Genomic DNA, 18,245 nt, shown 5'->3' with positions numbered 1-18,245 from the left:
GCATGTGCACGCCAAGGAACCTCAGGGTCCAGCAACACCAGGGGCCAGAAGAGGCAGGAAGGACCCGCCCTGGAGCCTGCAGAGGGCGCGCAGCCCTGCTGACCCCGGGATGGGCACCTCCAGCCTCCAGATCCGAGGGAGAAATTGCTGCTGCTTCCGCCCCCAGTCTGTGCTCATTTGCTTCGACAAGCAGCTCCTGACCTGCCATCCCTCTTCCAGAACCCCCGGGCCGGGTGGAGGACCGCGGCCCCGTTAAGGTTCTCGCCAGGGTTGTGGCCTTAAAGCCATCTCCGGGCCGATGAATTTCCCTTGGGCCCAGGCCTCTCTGAACTCCAGACACACATCTGACCTGCTCCCCTGACTTTTTTTTTTTTTTGCTTTTCAGGGCCACAGTAGAGGCATATGGAGGGTCTCAGGCTACGGGTTCAATCAGAGCTGCCAGCCTACACCACAGCCACATAGGATCCGAGCTGCATCTGCAACCCACACCACAGCCCACAGCAACGCCAGATCCTTAACCCACTGAGTGAGGCCAGGGGTCAAACCCGCACCCTCACAGTTCCTAGTCGGATTCGTTTCCACCGTGCCACGACGGGAACTCCTCGCTGACATCTTTGGCTAGTGTCTCCAAGCCGCCTCCCGCCTAATTGTCCCCACTGACCTCCGGCCCAGCCTCCTGCTCTGTCCCATCCAGGCCAGGGAACAGCATCGCCAGCCTTTCCGGGGCTCAAGCTCAGGGGTGAGTGCGCGTCTCCCTCTCCACCTCCAACCCGTCCTCCAGGAGGGTCCGCGCGGTTGGTGGGACCCAGGGCAAGATGACCATGCCAGCCCGCTGTTCACCAGCCATCAAGAATTTCAGGACGGCGACCGCAGGGCGTGAAACCAAATGCGAGGCTCTGCTGCGCTCAGGGCCCTGGCTGACGTCACGGGTCACAGGCCCGTGGAGCTGGCCTGCCGCCAGCAGGTCTGCTCTCAAGCCCCGGCTGTGGTGGAAACCCTGCAGGGGCTTCTGTGCCAAACTCCAGTCCTCACCCAGCCCCGTCCCTACGGGACACCTGCGCTCCCACACTGGGCCACACGGACCTCCGTGCACCCCTGCTCCCTCCACCCGGCACCTGCCCCTTGTTGGCCGCTTCTTCAGCCTCCTCGCACGCAGCAGAGGACACGTCTGCAAAGGCCTGGGAACTCCGGGCTGGCGTGTCTCGTGCTCCCGTGTCCCTGAGCCTGTCCCAGTCCTCTACTAGCCACGGCTTTATCGTTGTGGAAAAGGAAAGGAGTTTCGCTGGGCTCGGCAGCAGCGAGACGTGAAGGATTTCACAGGAGGAGCCAGGGCTCCGTGCAGCGGGGGCGTGTCCCCCCCTAAAAACCCCTCCCAGTGGCCCCAGGGAACCAGGGAAAGCCGCCCCCAGACTCACCTCACGGCCGGGAGGGGCTCAGGAGCGAGGCCCGGGGGCCCGAGGTAGTACTGCGCCACGACGACCAGGGCCAGGTAGCAGGCGGCCAGCGTGCCTAGGATGCTGACACAGGGATGGGGCAGCGTCAGGGGAGCCACCCAGAGCAGAGTCTGAAGGCCAGCTCTGCCCACACTAGCCATGTGTCAGGCAGAGCTCTCCCTGGCGAGCTCAAGCCCGTATCTGAACAAGGGAGACAGTGGCCAGGCCACCCCAGGCAGGCAGGGCTGGCCTGAGCCGGGTGGCCGGACCCCCGTTTCTCCAATAACGGCCACTCCCTCAGTCGCTTGGATTCAGCATCTAAGTGGGGACACCACCCGCTCAGCCCACAGCCTGGCAGCAAGGAGGACCCTGACTCAGCTGGCGAGGGCTGGGGGCATCCGGGACCCTGCCCACTGCTTCTCTGCTCCTCCATCTCGCTACACAGCAGGAAACTCGTGTCGAGACTTCTGCCAGAGTTAACTGTTTCAAAAGTTTATACAGAGCCTCAGACTGTAAAATGAAGGGCGTGCGTGTGTGTGTGTCCGTCTCTGTGCCTTTGCACGTCTGAGGACAGAAAAGTCCAGGCATCATTAAATAACAAACTGTCAGCTGCGGGTCCTGACATGAAAGGTATGTTTTCTTCTTTGTTTATCTCTATTTTCTATCATGACCATGTATGACTTGTATCATTTTAAATCTCCCTGGAGCTCCCACTGTGGCAAAACGGGATCAGCGGCGTCTCTGCAGCACCAGGATGCAGGTTGGAACCCCAGGTTGGAACCCCAGCTGAGCGCAGTGGATTCAAGCATCTGGCGTTGCTGCAGGTGCAGCATAGGTGGCAACTGTAGCTCGGATCTGACCCCTGACCTGGGGACACCATGTGTCTGCAGGGCAGCCGAAAATCAATAAATAACTGAATTACACTCCCCTTCCCCATAAAAAGAGTGGACGTTCCCTGGGGGGCTGGTGGTTAGGATTTGGAGTGTTCACTGCTGTGACCTGGGTTCGACTCCCAGTCTGGGACCTGAGATCCCACGTCAAGGTCCCTCACACCGAGACCAAATCCATACATAAATAATTTCCCCTTCTCTCCAAATGGGGCGATCAGTGCTCCCCTTTTCGAGCAGACAGAAACCACCCCCATAAACACCAGCCAAGGGGGCACCCAGTACCAGCCATCGCCCGCCAGGAAGGGTCAGAGGCCCGTACCTCGTGTACTTCTGGAAGCCGATCTCGCGCGGGGCCGACAGGGGCAGGATGAGCAGCAGGGAGAGCAGCGTCAGGGTGAAGCGCTGGTCCGTGTACCAGGGCGGCGGGGCCGGCGGGGCTCCGGGCAGCAGGAAGTCACACACTGGGGGAGCGGGGAGAGCCCTGTGAGGCCCAGGGGTCCCCAGCTCAGGGGCCCTGGCTGGGCTCACTGTGGGCCCCAGGTCAGCCCCATGAGCCTCAGGGGATGGGATGGCGAGCCTGATGGGTCCCCTGTCACGGGCCACAAGGATGGAGGGTGCTCTGCACGAATTCACGGAGTCCCTTCCCCAGGGAGGGGCTGCCCCAAGGGCTGCAAGCAGCCTCGAAAGACACAGACCGGCCCTGGGGCACCGAGACCCCCCTGTTCTGGTCAAAGACCCTTTTTATTCGAGAGCTCAGTGGGTGGGTGGAGCTGGGGCCTAGAGCAGCTTTTTGGCGTGGGTGCTGGGGAGCCCGCCACAGCCACAGTCCTCAGTCAGGGGCTACACGATCCAGTCCCCGCAGAGTACCGAGAGCAGCCCCTTGAGTCCACAGAATGAACCCCAGGAGACGAATCAGCGCAGGGCCAAGCTGGCCACTTCTGTGCCACTTGCTGGCAGCTGGGCTCCCTTGGGGCTATCTGGCTGGGGGGTCCTGCAGGCTCAGGGTCTCTCCCTGGGGGCCCTCCCGCAGGCTAGTCCATGGCAGCCGGAGGCTCCTGAGATGCAGGCGGAAGCGGCCATCCTCTTAAGGCCCAGGCCTTGAGCTGGCAGAGTCCCACGTGCCATCTCTACTAGCCAAGCCATCCCTGAATCCCTGAGCCTGCTCTCACTCAGGGGAGAAGACACAGACCCCATCCGTTTCTTTCTTTTTTCTTTTTTTTTTGCTTGTCTTTCTAGGGCCGCACCCACAGCATATGGAGGTTCCCAGGCTAGGGGTGGAGTCAAAACTACAGCCCCTCGTCTACACCACAGCCACAGCAACTTGGGATCCGAGCCGCGTCTGCGACCTACACCACAGCTCATGGCAACGCCGGATCCTTAACCCACTGAGCGAGGCCAAGGATCAAACCTGCGTTCTCATGGATGCTCTTCAGATTCATCTCTGCTGAGCCACGACGGCAACTCCCCCGTCAGTTTCTCAACGGAAGAAATGCCCAGGAATCTGGGACTGTTTTCATTCCGTCGCAGTAAGACGGAGAATCTGGAGCGGGTCTGAGGGGCTAGATGGCTGGCGGAGGGCAGAGGAGGGGGAGGCAGCAAGACAGTGGGGCGCCGTGGCCCCCAGGCCCCGGGGAGGGTGCTGAGAGCCGGTCCCGGCCCGCGAGGGATGCTGCGCCTCTGCCCCAAGGCGGCTGAGTTCGCATCCCGGGCTCCACGGGGCCGGCCCGGTGAGGGCGGCAAGGCCCGGGCAGCACGGCTGGTTTCCGCGGGGGCAGCTCCAGGTCCGGGTCCCCGACAGGGGCACCTCGCGGGGCCCACCCGGCGGCCGCAGCACCGTCACTCAGTCCTTTGCACGCCGTCCGGAAAGACGCCCCGTCCCAGGAACCGAACCGCCAACACGCGACCCGGCTCCCTCCACCCCGAGTCCGTCCCCCCAGCGCTGCTGCTGCGGCCTGTGTCCCCGCCAGCGTTCCCCTCCGTGTGGGGACCCTCCCGCCGGGCCCAAGTCCTCCTCCGACCAGCCGTGCCTCCCAAGCCTCCTCAACACAGCAAACCAGCACCTCAGAAGCCGCCTCAACACACACGGCACCGCTCAGCTCCCTCAGCGCAGCAGCACCTCAGACTCCCTCTAAACGCAGCAGCATCAGCGAATTCCTCCCGACAGGAGGCACCTAAAGGCCTTCTCCAGACAGCACAGCGGCGCCTCAGAATCCTCCTCAGGAGGACAGAGCAGACGCCATCGCAGACGCCGCATCCCTCTGCGCGAGGCAGGACCTCAGAATCCTTCTACACGACAAAGCGCTCTCTCAAAATCCTCCTTTTTTTATTTTTGTGTGTCCCCCACCCCCACCCCCACAGTGTGTGGGAACTCCCAGGCCCTCAGGGATCCAGCCAGCGCCACGGCTGCAGCAACCCCGGGTCCCTAACGGGCTGCGGGCGCCGCAAGGGAACTACCTCAGAACCCTCCTTAACACCACCCATCAGCACCTCCGAATCCTGCTCGACGCAAAACAGCAGCACCTCAAAAGCCTCTCCCAACAGTATCGCATGAGTTCCCTCGTGCTCAGCGGGTTAAGGACCTGGCATTATCTCTACCATGGCTCAGGTCAAAGCTGTCGAACCCTGGCCTGGGAACTTCCACAGGCCTTGGTTGGGGCCAAAAAATACACACTGAAGAACAAGGAGCGGCACCTGAGAATCAGTCTCAACACAGCAGCATTTTAGAATCCCTCTCATCACTGCTCCACCTCAGATCCCCTCGGCCCAGGGCACCCCAGGGTCCCTTCCAACAGAGCAGCGTTATCAGAATCCCCATCAAAACTGCAGGCTCCCTCTCCACACAGCAGCCCCTCTAATACTTCTCACAGAGCAGAGCAGCACCTCAGAAATTCCACAGGCCTTTGTTGGGGCCAAAAAAACAAACCGAAACAAAGCACAAAAAAACAATACAACAGCCGCTGAGAATCACTTTCAAAACAGCAGCAGCTCTTAACCCTTCTCAATGCAACCTCACCTCAGAATCTGTCTTAATAGAGCACAGATGCACCTCAGAATCCCTCTCATCACTTCAGCACTGCAGAATCCTCAACACAGCAGCACTTCAGAACCCTGCTCAACACAACTCAGCGGCACCTCAGAATCCTCAACACAGCACAGCAGCACTTCAGAATCCTTTTAAACAAACACTGAGCACCTCAGAATCCTTCTCTATGAAACAAGCAGCAGCTCACAATTCTTCTCATAAAACATTACCTCAGAATCCTCTCAACACAGAGCAGCACCTCAGAATCCATCTCAACACAACACAGCACCAACTCAAAAACCCTCTCAACACAGTGGCAACTCAATATCCTTCTTAACACAATAAAACAGCACTTCAGAAAACTTCTGAACACCTCAGAATCCCGCACAAGACAGCAGTACCTCAAAGCCTTATCAACACAACCCAGCAGCATCTCAGAGTCAGTTAATGAAACACAGCAGATCTCAGAATCCTCACCAGAGCAGCACGTCAGAAACCCTCTCAACAGAGCAGCACCTTAGAATCCTTTTCACCACCACACAGCAGCGCCTCAAAATCCTTTTCATCACAGTACCTCCTCAGAATCCTTCTCAACACAGCAGTATCTTGAAAGCCTTCTCAGGATAGAAAGCCCAGAATTAAACCCTACAACCAACTCATCTATGACAAAGGAGGCAAGACTATACAATGGAGGAAGGACAGCCTGTTCCATAAGTCGTGCTGGGAAAACTGGACAGCCACATGTAAAAGAATGCAATTAGAACACTTCCTAACACCATACACAAAAATAAACTCAAAATGGATTAAAGACCTAGATATAAGACCAGACACTATAAAACTCTTAGAGGAAAACACAGGCCAAACACTCTCCGATATAAACCACAGCAATGTCTTCTCAGATCCACCGCCTAGAGTAATGACAATAAAAACAAAAATAAACAAATGGGACTTAATTAAACTTCAAAGTTTCTGCACAGCAAAGGAAACCCTAAACAAAATGAAAAGACAACCCACAGAATGGGAGAAAATCTTTGCAACTGAAGCAACCAACAAGGGATTAATTTCCAATATTTATAAACACCTTCTGCAGCTCAATACCAAAAAAACAAACAACCCCATCAAAAAATGGGCAGAAGATCTAAACAGACAATTCTCCAAAGAAGACATACAGAGGGCCAAAAACACATGAAAAAATGTTCAACATCACTCATTATTAGAGAAATGCCCATCAAAACCACTATGAGGTACCACCATACACAGACCAGAATGGCCATCCTGAAAAAGTCTACAGACGGTAAGAACTGGAGAGGGTGTGGAGAAAAAGGAACCCTAGTACACCGCTGGTGGGATTGTAAATTGGTGCAACCACTGTGGAAAACAGTATGGAGATTCCTCGGAAAACTGAAAATAGAACTACCATTGGATCCAGCAATCCCACTCCTGGGCCTCTATCCAGAGAAAACCACGACTCGAAAAGATGCAGGCACTTGTGTTCATTGCAGCACTATGTACAGTAGCCACTTCATGGAAACAACCTAAATTTCCATCGACAGAGGAGTGGATACAGAAGATGAGGCACTTATACATGATGGAATATTACTCAGCCATGAAAAGGAAAGAAATAACGCCATTTGCAGTAACACAAACGGACCTAGAACTGATCATGCTAAGTGAAGTCAGTCAGACAGTGAGACACCAACACCAAATGCTACCACTTACATGTGGAATCTGCAAAAAGGACACAATGAATTTCTTTGCAGAACAGATATGGACTCATAGGCTTTGAAAAACTTATGGTTTCCACATGAGAGAGGTTGGGGGTTAGGAGGATGCTCTGGGGTTTGGGTTGGAAATGCTATAAAATTTGGTTGTGGTGATTGTTGTACAACTATAAATGTAATAGAATTCATTGAGTAACTAAACATTTTTAATTAAAAAAAGCCTTCTCAAAACAATATAGCAGGAGATCCCTTTGTGGCTAAGTGGCTTAAAAATGCAGTCTTGTTATTGCTATGGCTCCAGTCAAAGCAGTGGTGGAGGTTTGATCCCTGGCCTGGGAACCTCCACATGCCTTGGTCTTGGCCAACACTCCCTGCCCCACTCCCACCCCCCAACCCCAATATAGCAGCAGCTCAGAATCCTTCTCAACACAGCAGCACCTCAGATTCCCTCTCAGCACAACACAGGAGCACCTCAGAGTCCTTCTCAACAAAACACAGCACCACCTTCGCATCTTTCTCAAAAGAGCAGCATCTCAGAATCTTTTTCAAAACAACACAATAGCACCTAATAATCCCTCTCAACAGAGCAGTACCTCAGAAACTTTCTCAACACCTCAGAATCCTCGTCAACACCACCACAGCAGCACCTCAGAGCCCTGCCCCACACAACACAGCTGCACTTCGGAACCCTTCTCAACAAACACAAAGCACCTCAGAATCTCTCTCAGCACCTCAGAGTTGTTCTCAGTACAACACAGCAGCACCTCAGAACCCTTCTCTATAAACCCAGCAGCACCTCAAAATTCTTATCTACCATTACCTTAGAATCCTTCCAACACAGCAGAACCTCAGACTCAACACCACACGCCAGCACCTCAGAATCCTTCTCAACACAACGTGGCAGCCCCTCAGAAACCTTCTCATCACAGCAACACCTCAGCTTCCTTGTCATCACAAGAGTACCTCAGAATCCCCCCCCTTTTTTTTTTGGTCTTTTGTCTTTTTAGGGCCGCACCTGCAGCATTTGGAGGTTCCCAGGCTAGGGGTCTAATCAGAGCTGCAGCCGCCGGCCTGCACCACAACCACAGCAATGCGGGATCCAACCTGCACCTGCGACCTACACCACAGCTCACGGCAACGCTGGATCCTTAACCCACTGAGCGAGGCCAGGGACCGAACCTGCATCCTCAAGGTTCCTAGTCAGATTCGTTGACCACTGAGTCATGACGGGAACTCCCAGAATCCTTTTGAACAGCACAGCAGCACCTCAGAATCCTTCTCAACACCTCAGAATCCTCCTCGGCACCGCAAGGCAGCCCCTCTGAACACTTCTCAACCCAGCAGCACCAGCAGCAGCTGACCAGAACTAAGACTTGACATGAGCTCTACTGGCCACTGCCAGGCAAGGCCATTGTTGTGCCTATCTGCCCCCTGGAAGGTTCACAATTTCCGAGTTTGATGCTGTTTTGGATAAGAGAGTTTCCCAGTATGTGGAAGAAGCTTTTAATTTCACTATTCCAGCACCAGGGATTGTTTTGTACGCTTCAGGAGATAGAACAGATAAAACCAACAGGAAATGGGTAAATGGAGATCCAACCATATCATAATTACATTCCAATTTCAAGTCTCAACATTCCAATTAAATCCAGAGAGTGTCAAGATGATAAAAAAGCAAGACCTGACCATATGCTGTCTACATGAAATGCATTTTAAAATTCAAGCCACCGTTAGGCTACAGTAAACGAGTGGGAAGACAAATTCTGTGCAAACACTACTCTGAAGGAAGCTGCAGAGGCTACGGTTATCACAGAGAAGGCAGATATAATGACAAAGTATCACCAGAGACAAAACTAGGATATTGATAGCAAAAGGGCAATTCGCAGGTGCGTCCTTAATGACAGAGCTTCAAAAACCATGAGGCAAAAATGGAGAGAATTTAAGGGAAAAACAGACAAATCCACAATCATAGTTAGAGATTTTAGCACTTCCTCTCTCTCGTCCTGTCATCAAACGTCTCCCCACACCCTAATCAACAAGACTAAGGAAGGTCTGATCAAAGTCATGGACCACCTTGACCTGAGGGAGAGTTCTAGAAGACTGCACCCAACGACTGCTAAACACATACCCTTTAAGAGCATGTCAAACACCCACCAAGACAGACTACATGCTGGGACACAGAGCACATCTCAAATGCCAACTTACACAGGTGTGTTTTCTGACCATGAGGCAATTAAGGTGAAGCCAAAAAAGGATCTAGAAATCTCCCCAATAATTGGAAAATGCATCACATAATACTAAACATCCCATGAATCAAAGAAGATACTACAGCAAAAAGTAGCAAAGATTTTGAATGAAATGAAATGGAACACATTGGTAGGATGCAGCCAAAGCAGTTCTTAGAGGAAAATTGTTAGTGGAGGATTAGAGGCCAAAGGTACATGGAACCGAGAGTCTTTGACGTCCCCAAATTCAAGGCCTTACTGGTTCTCTCTCACAGGGGCATCTCTGCAGTTGGCTCCACCACCCCATCTGTGAAAGAAGCCCCCACTGGACTTTCCAGCCCACGATTCTCACTGTGCTGGTCATTACCAGGCCCAGGTCTCAATTCTCCATGACATTCCAAGCTAGGGGTGGTCTCGGCCTCTGCAGCTCCCCAAGGGCCCAGCCCAGCACCCATGACCTCTTCATTCACCAGGAGCCCCAGCCCCGACTCCAGCGCAGGTACTCACGTTTGTCCAGCTGGTCACCGATCACCCTGAGGAAGGCCACGGAGATCATGAGCAGGTTGATGATGAAGCAGGCCTCACACAGCTTCCCAATGGCGGGGCCACACAGCCCTCCCACCACGCCCTGGTAGGTGGCCTGGCCGCTGACGGAGGCAGCGTAGCCCAGGATGACCAGCCCGCTGATCAGGAAGACCAGGGAGACCTACAGAGCAGGAAAGTGGGGCCAGGCCCACCCACAGCCACCCTGAGCCAGCTGCTGCTCCCCCCCTGCCCCAGGCCTCACCTGCAGAGGCTGAGGCTGCCAATGGCCAGGGGCCTTTCCCAACGAGCCACCACCCCCTTGTCCTGAACCCAGAGCTACAGAGCAGGTGGATTCAGAGATCGCACAGGCTGTAAGTCTGTGAATTGGGGATTCACACCATCCCACACCAGTGGCACCAAGGAGACATCAGGAACCCAGAGTTTAAACTACTTTCCTAAGGTCACATGGGCTGTGGGTACAGAGGCCAGAAAGCATGGTGGTTAGGAAGCAGGCCTACCTGGGTTCGATTCCAAATCTGCCACTCACCTACCCTGTGGCCAGAGGTCAACCACTAACCTCCGTTTTCTCATCTGGGAAATGGGGGCAATATCATCTACCTTAGGGAGGGGTCATGAGGCATGTGGACCAAACAAAGCAAATGAGACACTCAGCTCAGTGCCTGGCATGTGCTATCTGCTCAAGAAGTGAGGGCCATTCTTATTCTCTGGACTCCATTTCCAGTGCTCTACTCTACCTCAGCTTCAATTCTTCCCAATGCTACAAAAAAAATTTCAAACCTCTGGGAAAGTTGGAAGCATTTTACAGTGACCATCATGTACCCACTAACTAGGTCACCGTCCTTGCTGTTATCGCATCTCTACCTAGTCCATGAATCCATCCAAACTTGGGGGTACATTTCAGAGCAAGAGGCATATATTAGTAAACTCCCCCCCCAAGACTCTGGAATGCATATCATTAATTAGAGCCTGATGTCTGTCTATAGCCCTTCTCTCTCTTGTCAGATAAAATTTATCTAAAATCTCTCTGGGAAAAAACCCTAACACAAAAAGATACATGCACCCCGATTTCATGGCAGTGCTATTCACAACAGCCAAGACATGGAAGCAACCTAAGTGTCTATGGACAGAAAAATGGATAAAGACATACATATATATACAATGGAATATCACTCATCCATGAAAAAGGATAAAATGATGGCATTTGCAGCGACATGGATACAACTAGAAATCATCACGCTAAGTTTGGTCAGAGAAAGACAAATATATGATATCGCTTATATGTGGAATCTTAAAAAATGATACAAGAGAACTTGTTTGCAGAAAAGAAACAGACTCATAAGCTTTGAAAAACTTATGGTTACCAGGGGAGGGGGAGGGGGTGGGATGGACTGGGAGTTTGGGGTGAGTAGATGTCCACTATTGCATTTGGAGTGGACAGGCAATGAGATCCCGCCGTACAGCACAGGGCACTATATCCAATCACTTGTGATGGAACATGATGGAAGATAATGTGAGAAAAAGAGTGTGTGTGTATATATACATATAACTGAGTCACTTTGCTGTACAGCAGAAATTGACAGCACATTGTCAATCAACTGTAATAAAAAATTAAAAACAAAAAACCTCATGGTTACCAAAGGGGACAGGTTGGTGGGAGAGACGGACTAGAGGTTTGGGACTGGCATACGCACACTGAGGTCCATGGAATGACAGGTCAGCCCAGGGGACTCTACCCAATGTTCTGTGATCATCTGTGTAGGAAAACAGTCTGAAAGAGGATGCGCATGTGTATATGCATAACTGAATCACTTTGTTGTACAGCAGAAAGTGTCACGACCTTGCCCATCACCTATACCTCAATAAAGCTTTTAAAAATAGAAAAAAAAAATCAAACATGTAGGCAAGTTGGAAGCATTTTACAGTCTACACCATGGACTCACCAGTCAGATTCTACTAGGAAGAGGTCACTGTCCTCACAGCTCTGCCACGAGCCCGTGCATCCATCCACACTCGGGGTACATTTCAAAGCAACTTTCATACATTAGTAAATTTCCCCAAAGACCCTGGCATGCACGTTATTAATTAGAGCCTTGAGGTTTGGCTATAGCTCTTCTCTCTCTGGGAAAATGAGACTGACACAAAATGAAAGACACAAAATCTTTTTTTAGATACCTATGTGTAGTTATTGCTGTATCTCTCAAAATACGACATACACAGAGTTTACGAGGGTAACTCCAATTCCACTCTAATATCACAGGGCTTATTCTCGTCTTCCCTGCTTCTATTTTTTAAATTTATTTTTTATGGAAGTATAACTGATTTATACTGGGTTAGTTTCTGCTGTAGAGCAAAGTGCCTGTTATACATCTACATTCTTTTTCAATATTCTCTTCCACTACGGTTTATCCTAGAAGACCGAATACGGCTCCCTGTGCTCTCCAGCAGGACCCTGCTGTTTACCGGTTCTGTAGTAACAGTTTGCATCTCCGAACCCCCAACTCCTAGTCCATCCCACTCCCTCCCCCTTGGCACCCGCAAGTCTGTTCTCCATGTCTGTTGAGTCTGTTTCTATTTTGTAGACGGGTCCATTTGTGCCGTATTTTTCTCTTTCTTTCTTCCTTTCTTTTTTAGGGCCAAAAACGCAGCATATGGAGGTTCCCAGGCTAGGGCTTGAATTGGAGCTACAGCTGCCGGCCTACACCACAGCCGCAGCAACGCCAGATCCGAGCCTCGTCTGTGACCTACATCACAGCTCAGGGCAATACCAGATCCTTAACCCACTGAGCAAGGCCAGGGATCAAACCCGCAACCTCATGGCTCCTAGTCGGATTTGTTTCCGCTGCGCCACGACGGGAACTGCAAAATGCACAAAATCTTAAGTGTATACGTGTCTATCCCTGGAAAGGGTACAACCAACATACGTGGTAACACGAACCCCCACGGAGACAAAGAAAACATCACCACGTCCCTGAAGGTCCCTCCTGTCCCCTCCCACTTTCTGTCCCCATCCTGTACCCAGAAAAAAACCCACTCTGGTGTTTTTCCCCTTTTATGTATTTTCTTGCCTGGCTTCTCCCAGGGAGCGGCGCCGTTCAGGGGAGCCAGCCCCACCGCGTGCCTCGCTCGTTCCTTCCTGTTTTAACTGAGAGCGGCTTCACGGTGTGGACATGACCAGATTGTCTTAACCAGACCCCTGCTGCCAGACGTGCAGGCGGCTCCTCGTTTGGGGCTCCTGTGAACACAGGGCTGGGCGTCCTAGACCACGTCATTCTGAGGACACACACTTCACTCTCCAGGACTCACAGCCAGGGATGGGGTTCCTGGGCCACAGGGGAGACGCGTGTTTCACTCCAGGAGAAAGGGCTGGACTGACTCCAAGGCATCTGTGCCACCTGACATGCCCCTATCGGAGCCCCACTTGCCCCCTACACAATTCATTGTTTCTGAGCTTCTCCAGGAGGGACGGGTACCTGCCCCAAAGGCGGACCCGGTCCCCACACCCTAAGTCCCGCCACACACGTCTATGGAGGAAAACAAGGCACACGGAGCTGGGAGGTGCTGGGCCAAGAAGCCTGGGGAGAGCTGGGGAGGGGGGGCCCGTCTTCACACACAGCTCGTGCCACGGGACAGCAGGTCTGTCCCTGCGCCAGAAGCCAAAACGAGGGCTGCTGAGGACATCCAACTGGGCCGTGAGACAATTGTGAAAGTTCAGAGCCAGGAGGAACACGCGTGCTCCCACCTGTTGGGCCTTCGTCTGGGCCGGTTCCTCTGCCTGGAACACCCTCCTGCCTCCACCGCCACCCCTCACCCGGGCAACTCTCCCCATCTCCCCGCTTCTCTCCAAGGTCACCTTCTCCAGGAAGCCTTCCCCCACTTCAGCCCTTCATCTGCATGGGGGGCTCAACCCTCCGTCTCCAGGCCACACTTTTTCCCTGTAGTGGGTTGAATCCCCCAAAAGCTAGGTCTACAGCCTGTCTCCAGAACCTGTGAAAAGGACCTCGTGAGAGCCATCCGCACAGACGTCAGTAACGAAGGTGGAATTACACAAAAAAGGGTCTTTGAAAAGTCATTAAGGATCTTGAGGTCAACCTGGCTTATCTAAGTGGACCCTAAATCCAACGACAAGTGTCTTTTTAAGAGACAGAAAAGGAGGAGACACAGAAGAGAAGGCCGTGTGACACTGGGGCAGAGAGACTGGAGGGATGCGGCCACAAGCCAGGGACACCTTGGGCCACCAGGAGCTGGCCAGGCAGGAAGGACCCTCCCCTGGATGTGGGAGAACTTCTGTTTGGAGCCGCCCAGTGTGAGGTCCTTGGGGCCAGTGGCCGCGGGCACACGCTCGAGGGCGCACAGGGCGTGCGGATCCTTGTCTCTCACCCACCAGACCAAGCGCCCCGGAGGCTCGAGCCACGTCTTGCCCCAGGCAAGTGCCCGTCCACGGCAGCGGCTCAGGAGCCAATTGTGGAGAAAGTCAGGCAGGGAGAGGGCCAGCCCGAGCCTTGGGCGGTGAGTGCGGTGAGCTGTCCCCCCGCAGGAGTGGGCAGCCCGCAGGAGGGGCACCGAGCCTCTAAGCAGCCTGTCAGCAAAAAGCGCCCCGGGCCAGGCCTGTCTCTCTCTGGAGCTGCCAAGGATTCAGCTCATTAATTGCATTAACCCTCTACTGCTAATTTAGGGGCAATTGGAGACCGCAAACCTCCCAGTGGTGGGGGCGTTTAAAATCCCTCCTGCCTGTGGCTGGGGGCAGGGCAGACGTGTCTCAGGCTGAGGGGCGGGGAAGTCAGCAGACGGGGAGGGGGCGCTGGTTACCAGCCTGATTTCCTCCATGTCAGGAGGCTCCCCTTACACATACTTGGGGTCCCCTCTCCTAAGGCTGCTCAAGGCTGGATCTTGAGAGCAGCCTGTGCAAAGAGCAAGCCCCTGCCCCCCGCCTCCCTGGCAGCCTCCGTCTCACCTGGGAGCCTGTCGGAACCACAGGCTCTCAGGCCCACCCAGGCCTGCGTAGGCAGCACCCACATTGTCTGGAGGTGCTGGGAGACCCTGCATGGAGCTGGAGGCGCAGGGAGCTGCAGCCCTGTCTGCCGCCCTGGGACAAGCGCTGTCTGCCTGACCATGCACCCACCCACCAGCCGCACCTGCTTTGCTGCTGACCTTTCATGGCTGGGGTTTGGGCCCCAGTTCTGGAAGGGTGGCCTTCCGCTGCAAGCATCCAACCACAGGCACCTGGCCAAGTCATTTCATCTCCGCTGGGGCTCGCCACCGCCTCAGAGGGGCCTTCACTCCCCTCCCCTTGTCATCCCCCCGCCACACGACCCTCCTGGCCTGCCTGCCGTCTGACACTATCGCACTTGATCTCCTGAACCCTGTCCGAGTTCCCCATTAAGACAAGTTTCCTGAGGACGGAGACCACACTGTCTCAGCCAGACAGGTGCTCAGCCAGGGCTGGGGGTGCCCAGGTCACCCTGACTACACAGGGCAGCTTCTGGAAGTTTCCAGAAGAACAAGAAGGGCCCTGAGGGCCCACAAGTGGTTAGAAGGCGCCTGTGATCAGCCTGCTGCCAGGAGAAAGCATTTGCGCTAATGCCCATCAAAGAGCTTATTTCCGCCAAAGGCCTGATTGCCATCAGCGCAGCGGGGAGACCGCAAATAGAAGGAAGCTGTGCGCTGGCAGCTCTTAACCACCGAGGCTCTTCAGCCCTTGGACTTTCTGGGAAGGGAGTTCGGGTTCGACACACGGGCAACACAAGTGGCCCAACACCCCCGATTCGGCAGAGCCCGGCTGGGCATGGGGTGGGGTGTCAGAGTGGCCTTGGTCCTGACCGGATCTGCCCGTGGGCCTGGGGCTTCAGCTGCGGAGCCCAGACCAGTAGGCAGGGAACGTCCACCGCCCCGGCGGCTAAAAGGCCAGGGTCACTGGTTGCAGGTGCCTGCCCACCCCCCCGACCTCCACCGCCGCCTGGCTGGGCAGCCTTCGGCCGCATAGAGAATGTTCTCGGCCCGGGTCTGCAGGGGCACTCACTCCCTCCTGCCTGCTCGAGTTGAGCAGGATGTAAAAATCTCACCCCCCTATGTCATTGTCAAGAGAGCTCTGCAAGTGCACTGCCCAGGACCCCGCCTGGAAAAATTAAATCCAGCTCCTACCTGCGCAGAAGCCCCCCCACACGCCCCCGGGGGCTTACCAGCTCCACTAGGAGGGCGGGGGCCACCCCCCCGGCCTTGTGGAAGGCCCACGGGAAGTTGAGGAGGCCAGCACCCAGCGCGGACTTGAGGAGAATGAAGACAGCGCCCAGTGAGGACAGGTTGGGCCGGGCAGCCGCCGACACTGGCTTCTCCGCATGACCTCGGCCTCCGGGGGTCGGGCCCTCCATGGCTAGAAGCACAGAGGGCGGAACGGGTCTCGGCTCACAGCATCCTTTTTCAGCTGGGACGGTCTTTCCCCGATGGGGCCAGAGCCGAGGCGGCCTCAACCAGCCCAGCCCAGACCCCCGTCCCCAGCACGACACACCTGCCCTGGGACTTCTGGTCTTCACGCCTGTCCCCCACAACAAACGCTGACCCCCTCCCCAAAACTTGCCATCCCCGTCCATGGGCACCCAAGGCCACCGGGGCCACCCGTCCCCTTTCCCAGCCAAACCCCAACTCCTTCCTCCCCATGGCTGCTCCCACCCGCGCCCTGCCTCCAGCCCGCTGGAGGTGCTCCAGCCCCTGGTCCTTACCGCCCGGTCCAGTCCTCAGGGAGACAGGCACTCCTCGGCCATTAGGGATGGGGTCTCGGGCTCACTCCTGAGAGCCTGGAGAGGAGGAAGGTTCTAGCTCTGCCAGCGTGGGCAAATGAGTCAGGAATTATGGGAGCCCTAGCGAGCATGGGTCAGGGTCACGACTCAAATCCTAGGGGGATGGGGGAAAGAGGTCAGGGCCATTGGTCCTGAGAACTTGCCGCTTCTGAGACTCCTGGTCCCGGGAAGGGAGTCTTAAGACTCGGGGGGCGGGGCTTCCCCAGCTGCCCCGAGGTTGCAGGGAGCTCAGCTGGGAGGGATCAGGGGGCAGCTGCACCGACCTCGGCCTCTCACCAAAGCCACCTGGGCCTGCATCTCCAATGCCTCCTCCCCAGGATGCCTCTCCAGACCCCCCCATTCCGCCCCCACCCCGGTCTGAGGGAGTGGCATGGAAGGAGCTTGGAGCTCGGCACCCGTCACCTGCTAGAGACCTGCTAGGGACGTGGAGCCCAGCTTCCCACCTGCAGAAGGGGTTCCGCAAGCTTGCCCCGTGGAGGCTGTAGACCCTGCACCCAAAGGCCCGGGCCGCCGGCGGTGCTTCACCGAGATGCTCCACACGAATCACCTGGACCTCCTGTTAAACTGCAGGCGCTGATCCGTCCATTTTGGGTGGAGCCAAGATGCCACGTCCGTCACAAGCCCTGGGGAGGCGGGTGCTGCTGGTCCACGGACCACACGTGGAGCAGAGTCACACTTTGAGACCCGCCACAGTCAGCTAGGATGGCGGAATGTCACCCATGAGCGTCAGATCTTTTTTTTTTTTTTTAAGGGCCGCACCCACGGCATATGGAGGTTCCCAGGCTAGGGGTCTAATTGGAGCTATTGCTGCTGGCCTACAACACGCCGGATCCTTAACCCACTGAGTGAGGCCAGGGATTGAACCCACAACCTCATGGTTCCTAGTCGGGTTTGTTAACCACTGCACTGCAACGGGAACTCCAAGAGTCAGATCTGGAATTTAGAGGTGAACCTGTTTACTCCTGGCACCCAAGCTCAAATCCCCGCAAGGGCACATGGAAGGAAACACAGACTGTGGGGTCCACCGCCAGTGTGTCTGCCTCACCGGGTCTGGGCACGGCCTGGGAATCTGCGTTCCTGGCGGCCCCCCAGAGGATGCGGATGCTGCGGGCCGGGGCCCCATCTTGGGAACTGCTGCTTGACATGAAGCCTCTTCAGTGCCTCCCCCATCAGCTCCCAGGGCTTTTCTTGTGGTTTCTAACGCTCTCAACGCCCTGACTATGCCACCTCCCTGCAGCAACTCCGTCTGAGCTGCTGAGTGGCTGGCCTGTCCACAGATGCCGGTGGAAAAGGAGTCAGGAGCCAGATGGCATCCGGGGCCCCAGCTCTGCTGCCCCCATGTGAGCAGGGCTCACTGTGACCCAGGCCTCTTGGCAAGTGTTGGACGGCTCCCTGAGTCCTCGCTCTGAATCCTAAGAGCTGTCACCACAGTCACTCTGCACAGAGCAGGAGCTGGGCTCATACAGGCGGGGGCAGGTGCTCAAAACATGACTGCTAGCAAATGACAGGCCTGGGTCATCTCACAACTGGCAGTGTCATGCTGCCTCCCTGCCACCAATGATGCCCCATGGGGCTGAATGAATAAACGAGAGAACAAAGGGGCGAGGAGCTGGCAGGATG

The 18,245-nt window shown here is 55.1% G+C and overlaps 1 protein-coding gene across 3 annotated transcripts in view; it reads right to left on the bottom strand.

Annotated features, from left to right (window-relative positions):
• Positions 1 to 17,337, bottom strand: part of SLC38A8 (solute carrier family 38 member 8) — a 29,701-nt gene extending 12,364 nt beyond the window's left edge. Inside the window, exons 1-6 of one of the 3 annotated variants that reach the window (XM_021093735.1) lie at positions 17,069 to 17,337; positions 16,548 to 16,719; positions 16,011 to 16,201; positions 9,796 to 9,994; positions 2,643 to 2,784; positions 1,416 to 1,517 (exon numbers count right to left, since the gene is read on the bottom strand). In XM_021093735.1, the coding sequence (XP_020949394.1) occupies positions 1,416 to 1,517; positions 2,643 to 2,784; positions 9,796 to 9,994; positions 16,011 to 16,199 (632 nt within the window). In that variant the 5' untranslated portion in view covers positions 16,200 to 16,201; positions 16,548 to 16,719; positions 17,069 to 17,337. Of the gene's footprint in view, positions 1 to 1,415; positions 1,518 to 2,642; positions 2,785 to 9,795; positions 9,995 to 16,010; positions 16,202 to 16,547; positions 17,002 to 17,068 lie in introns of those variants that run through there. The other 2 variants (XM_021093736.1, XM_021093737.1) reach the window with 2 other exon arrangements.

Source organism: Sus scrofa, chromosome 6 (genome assembly GCF_000003025.6).
Source record: "Sus scrofa isolate TJ Tabasco breed Duroc chromosome 6, Sscrofa11.1, whole genome shotgun sequence".
In the NCBI taxonomy this organism is placed as follows: domain Eukaryota; kingdom Metazoa; phylum Chordata; class Mammalia; order Artiodactyla; family Suidae; genus Sus; species Sus scrofa.
The sequence above is the reverse complement of the archived record's forward strand: the minus strand, read 5'-3'. Positions and strand labels throughout refer to the sequence as shown.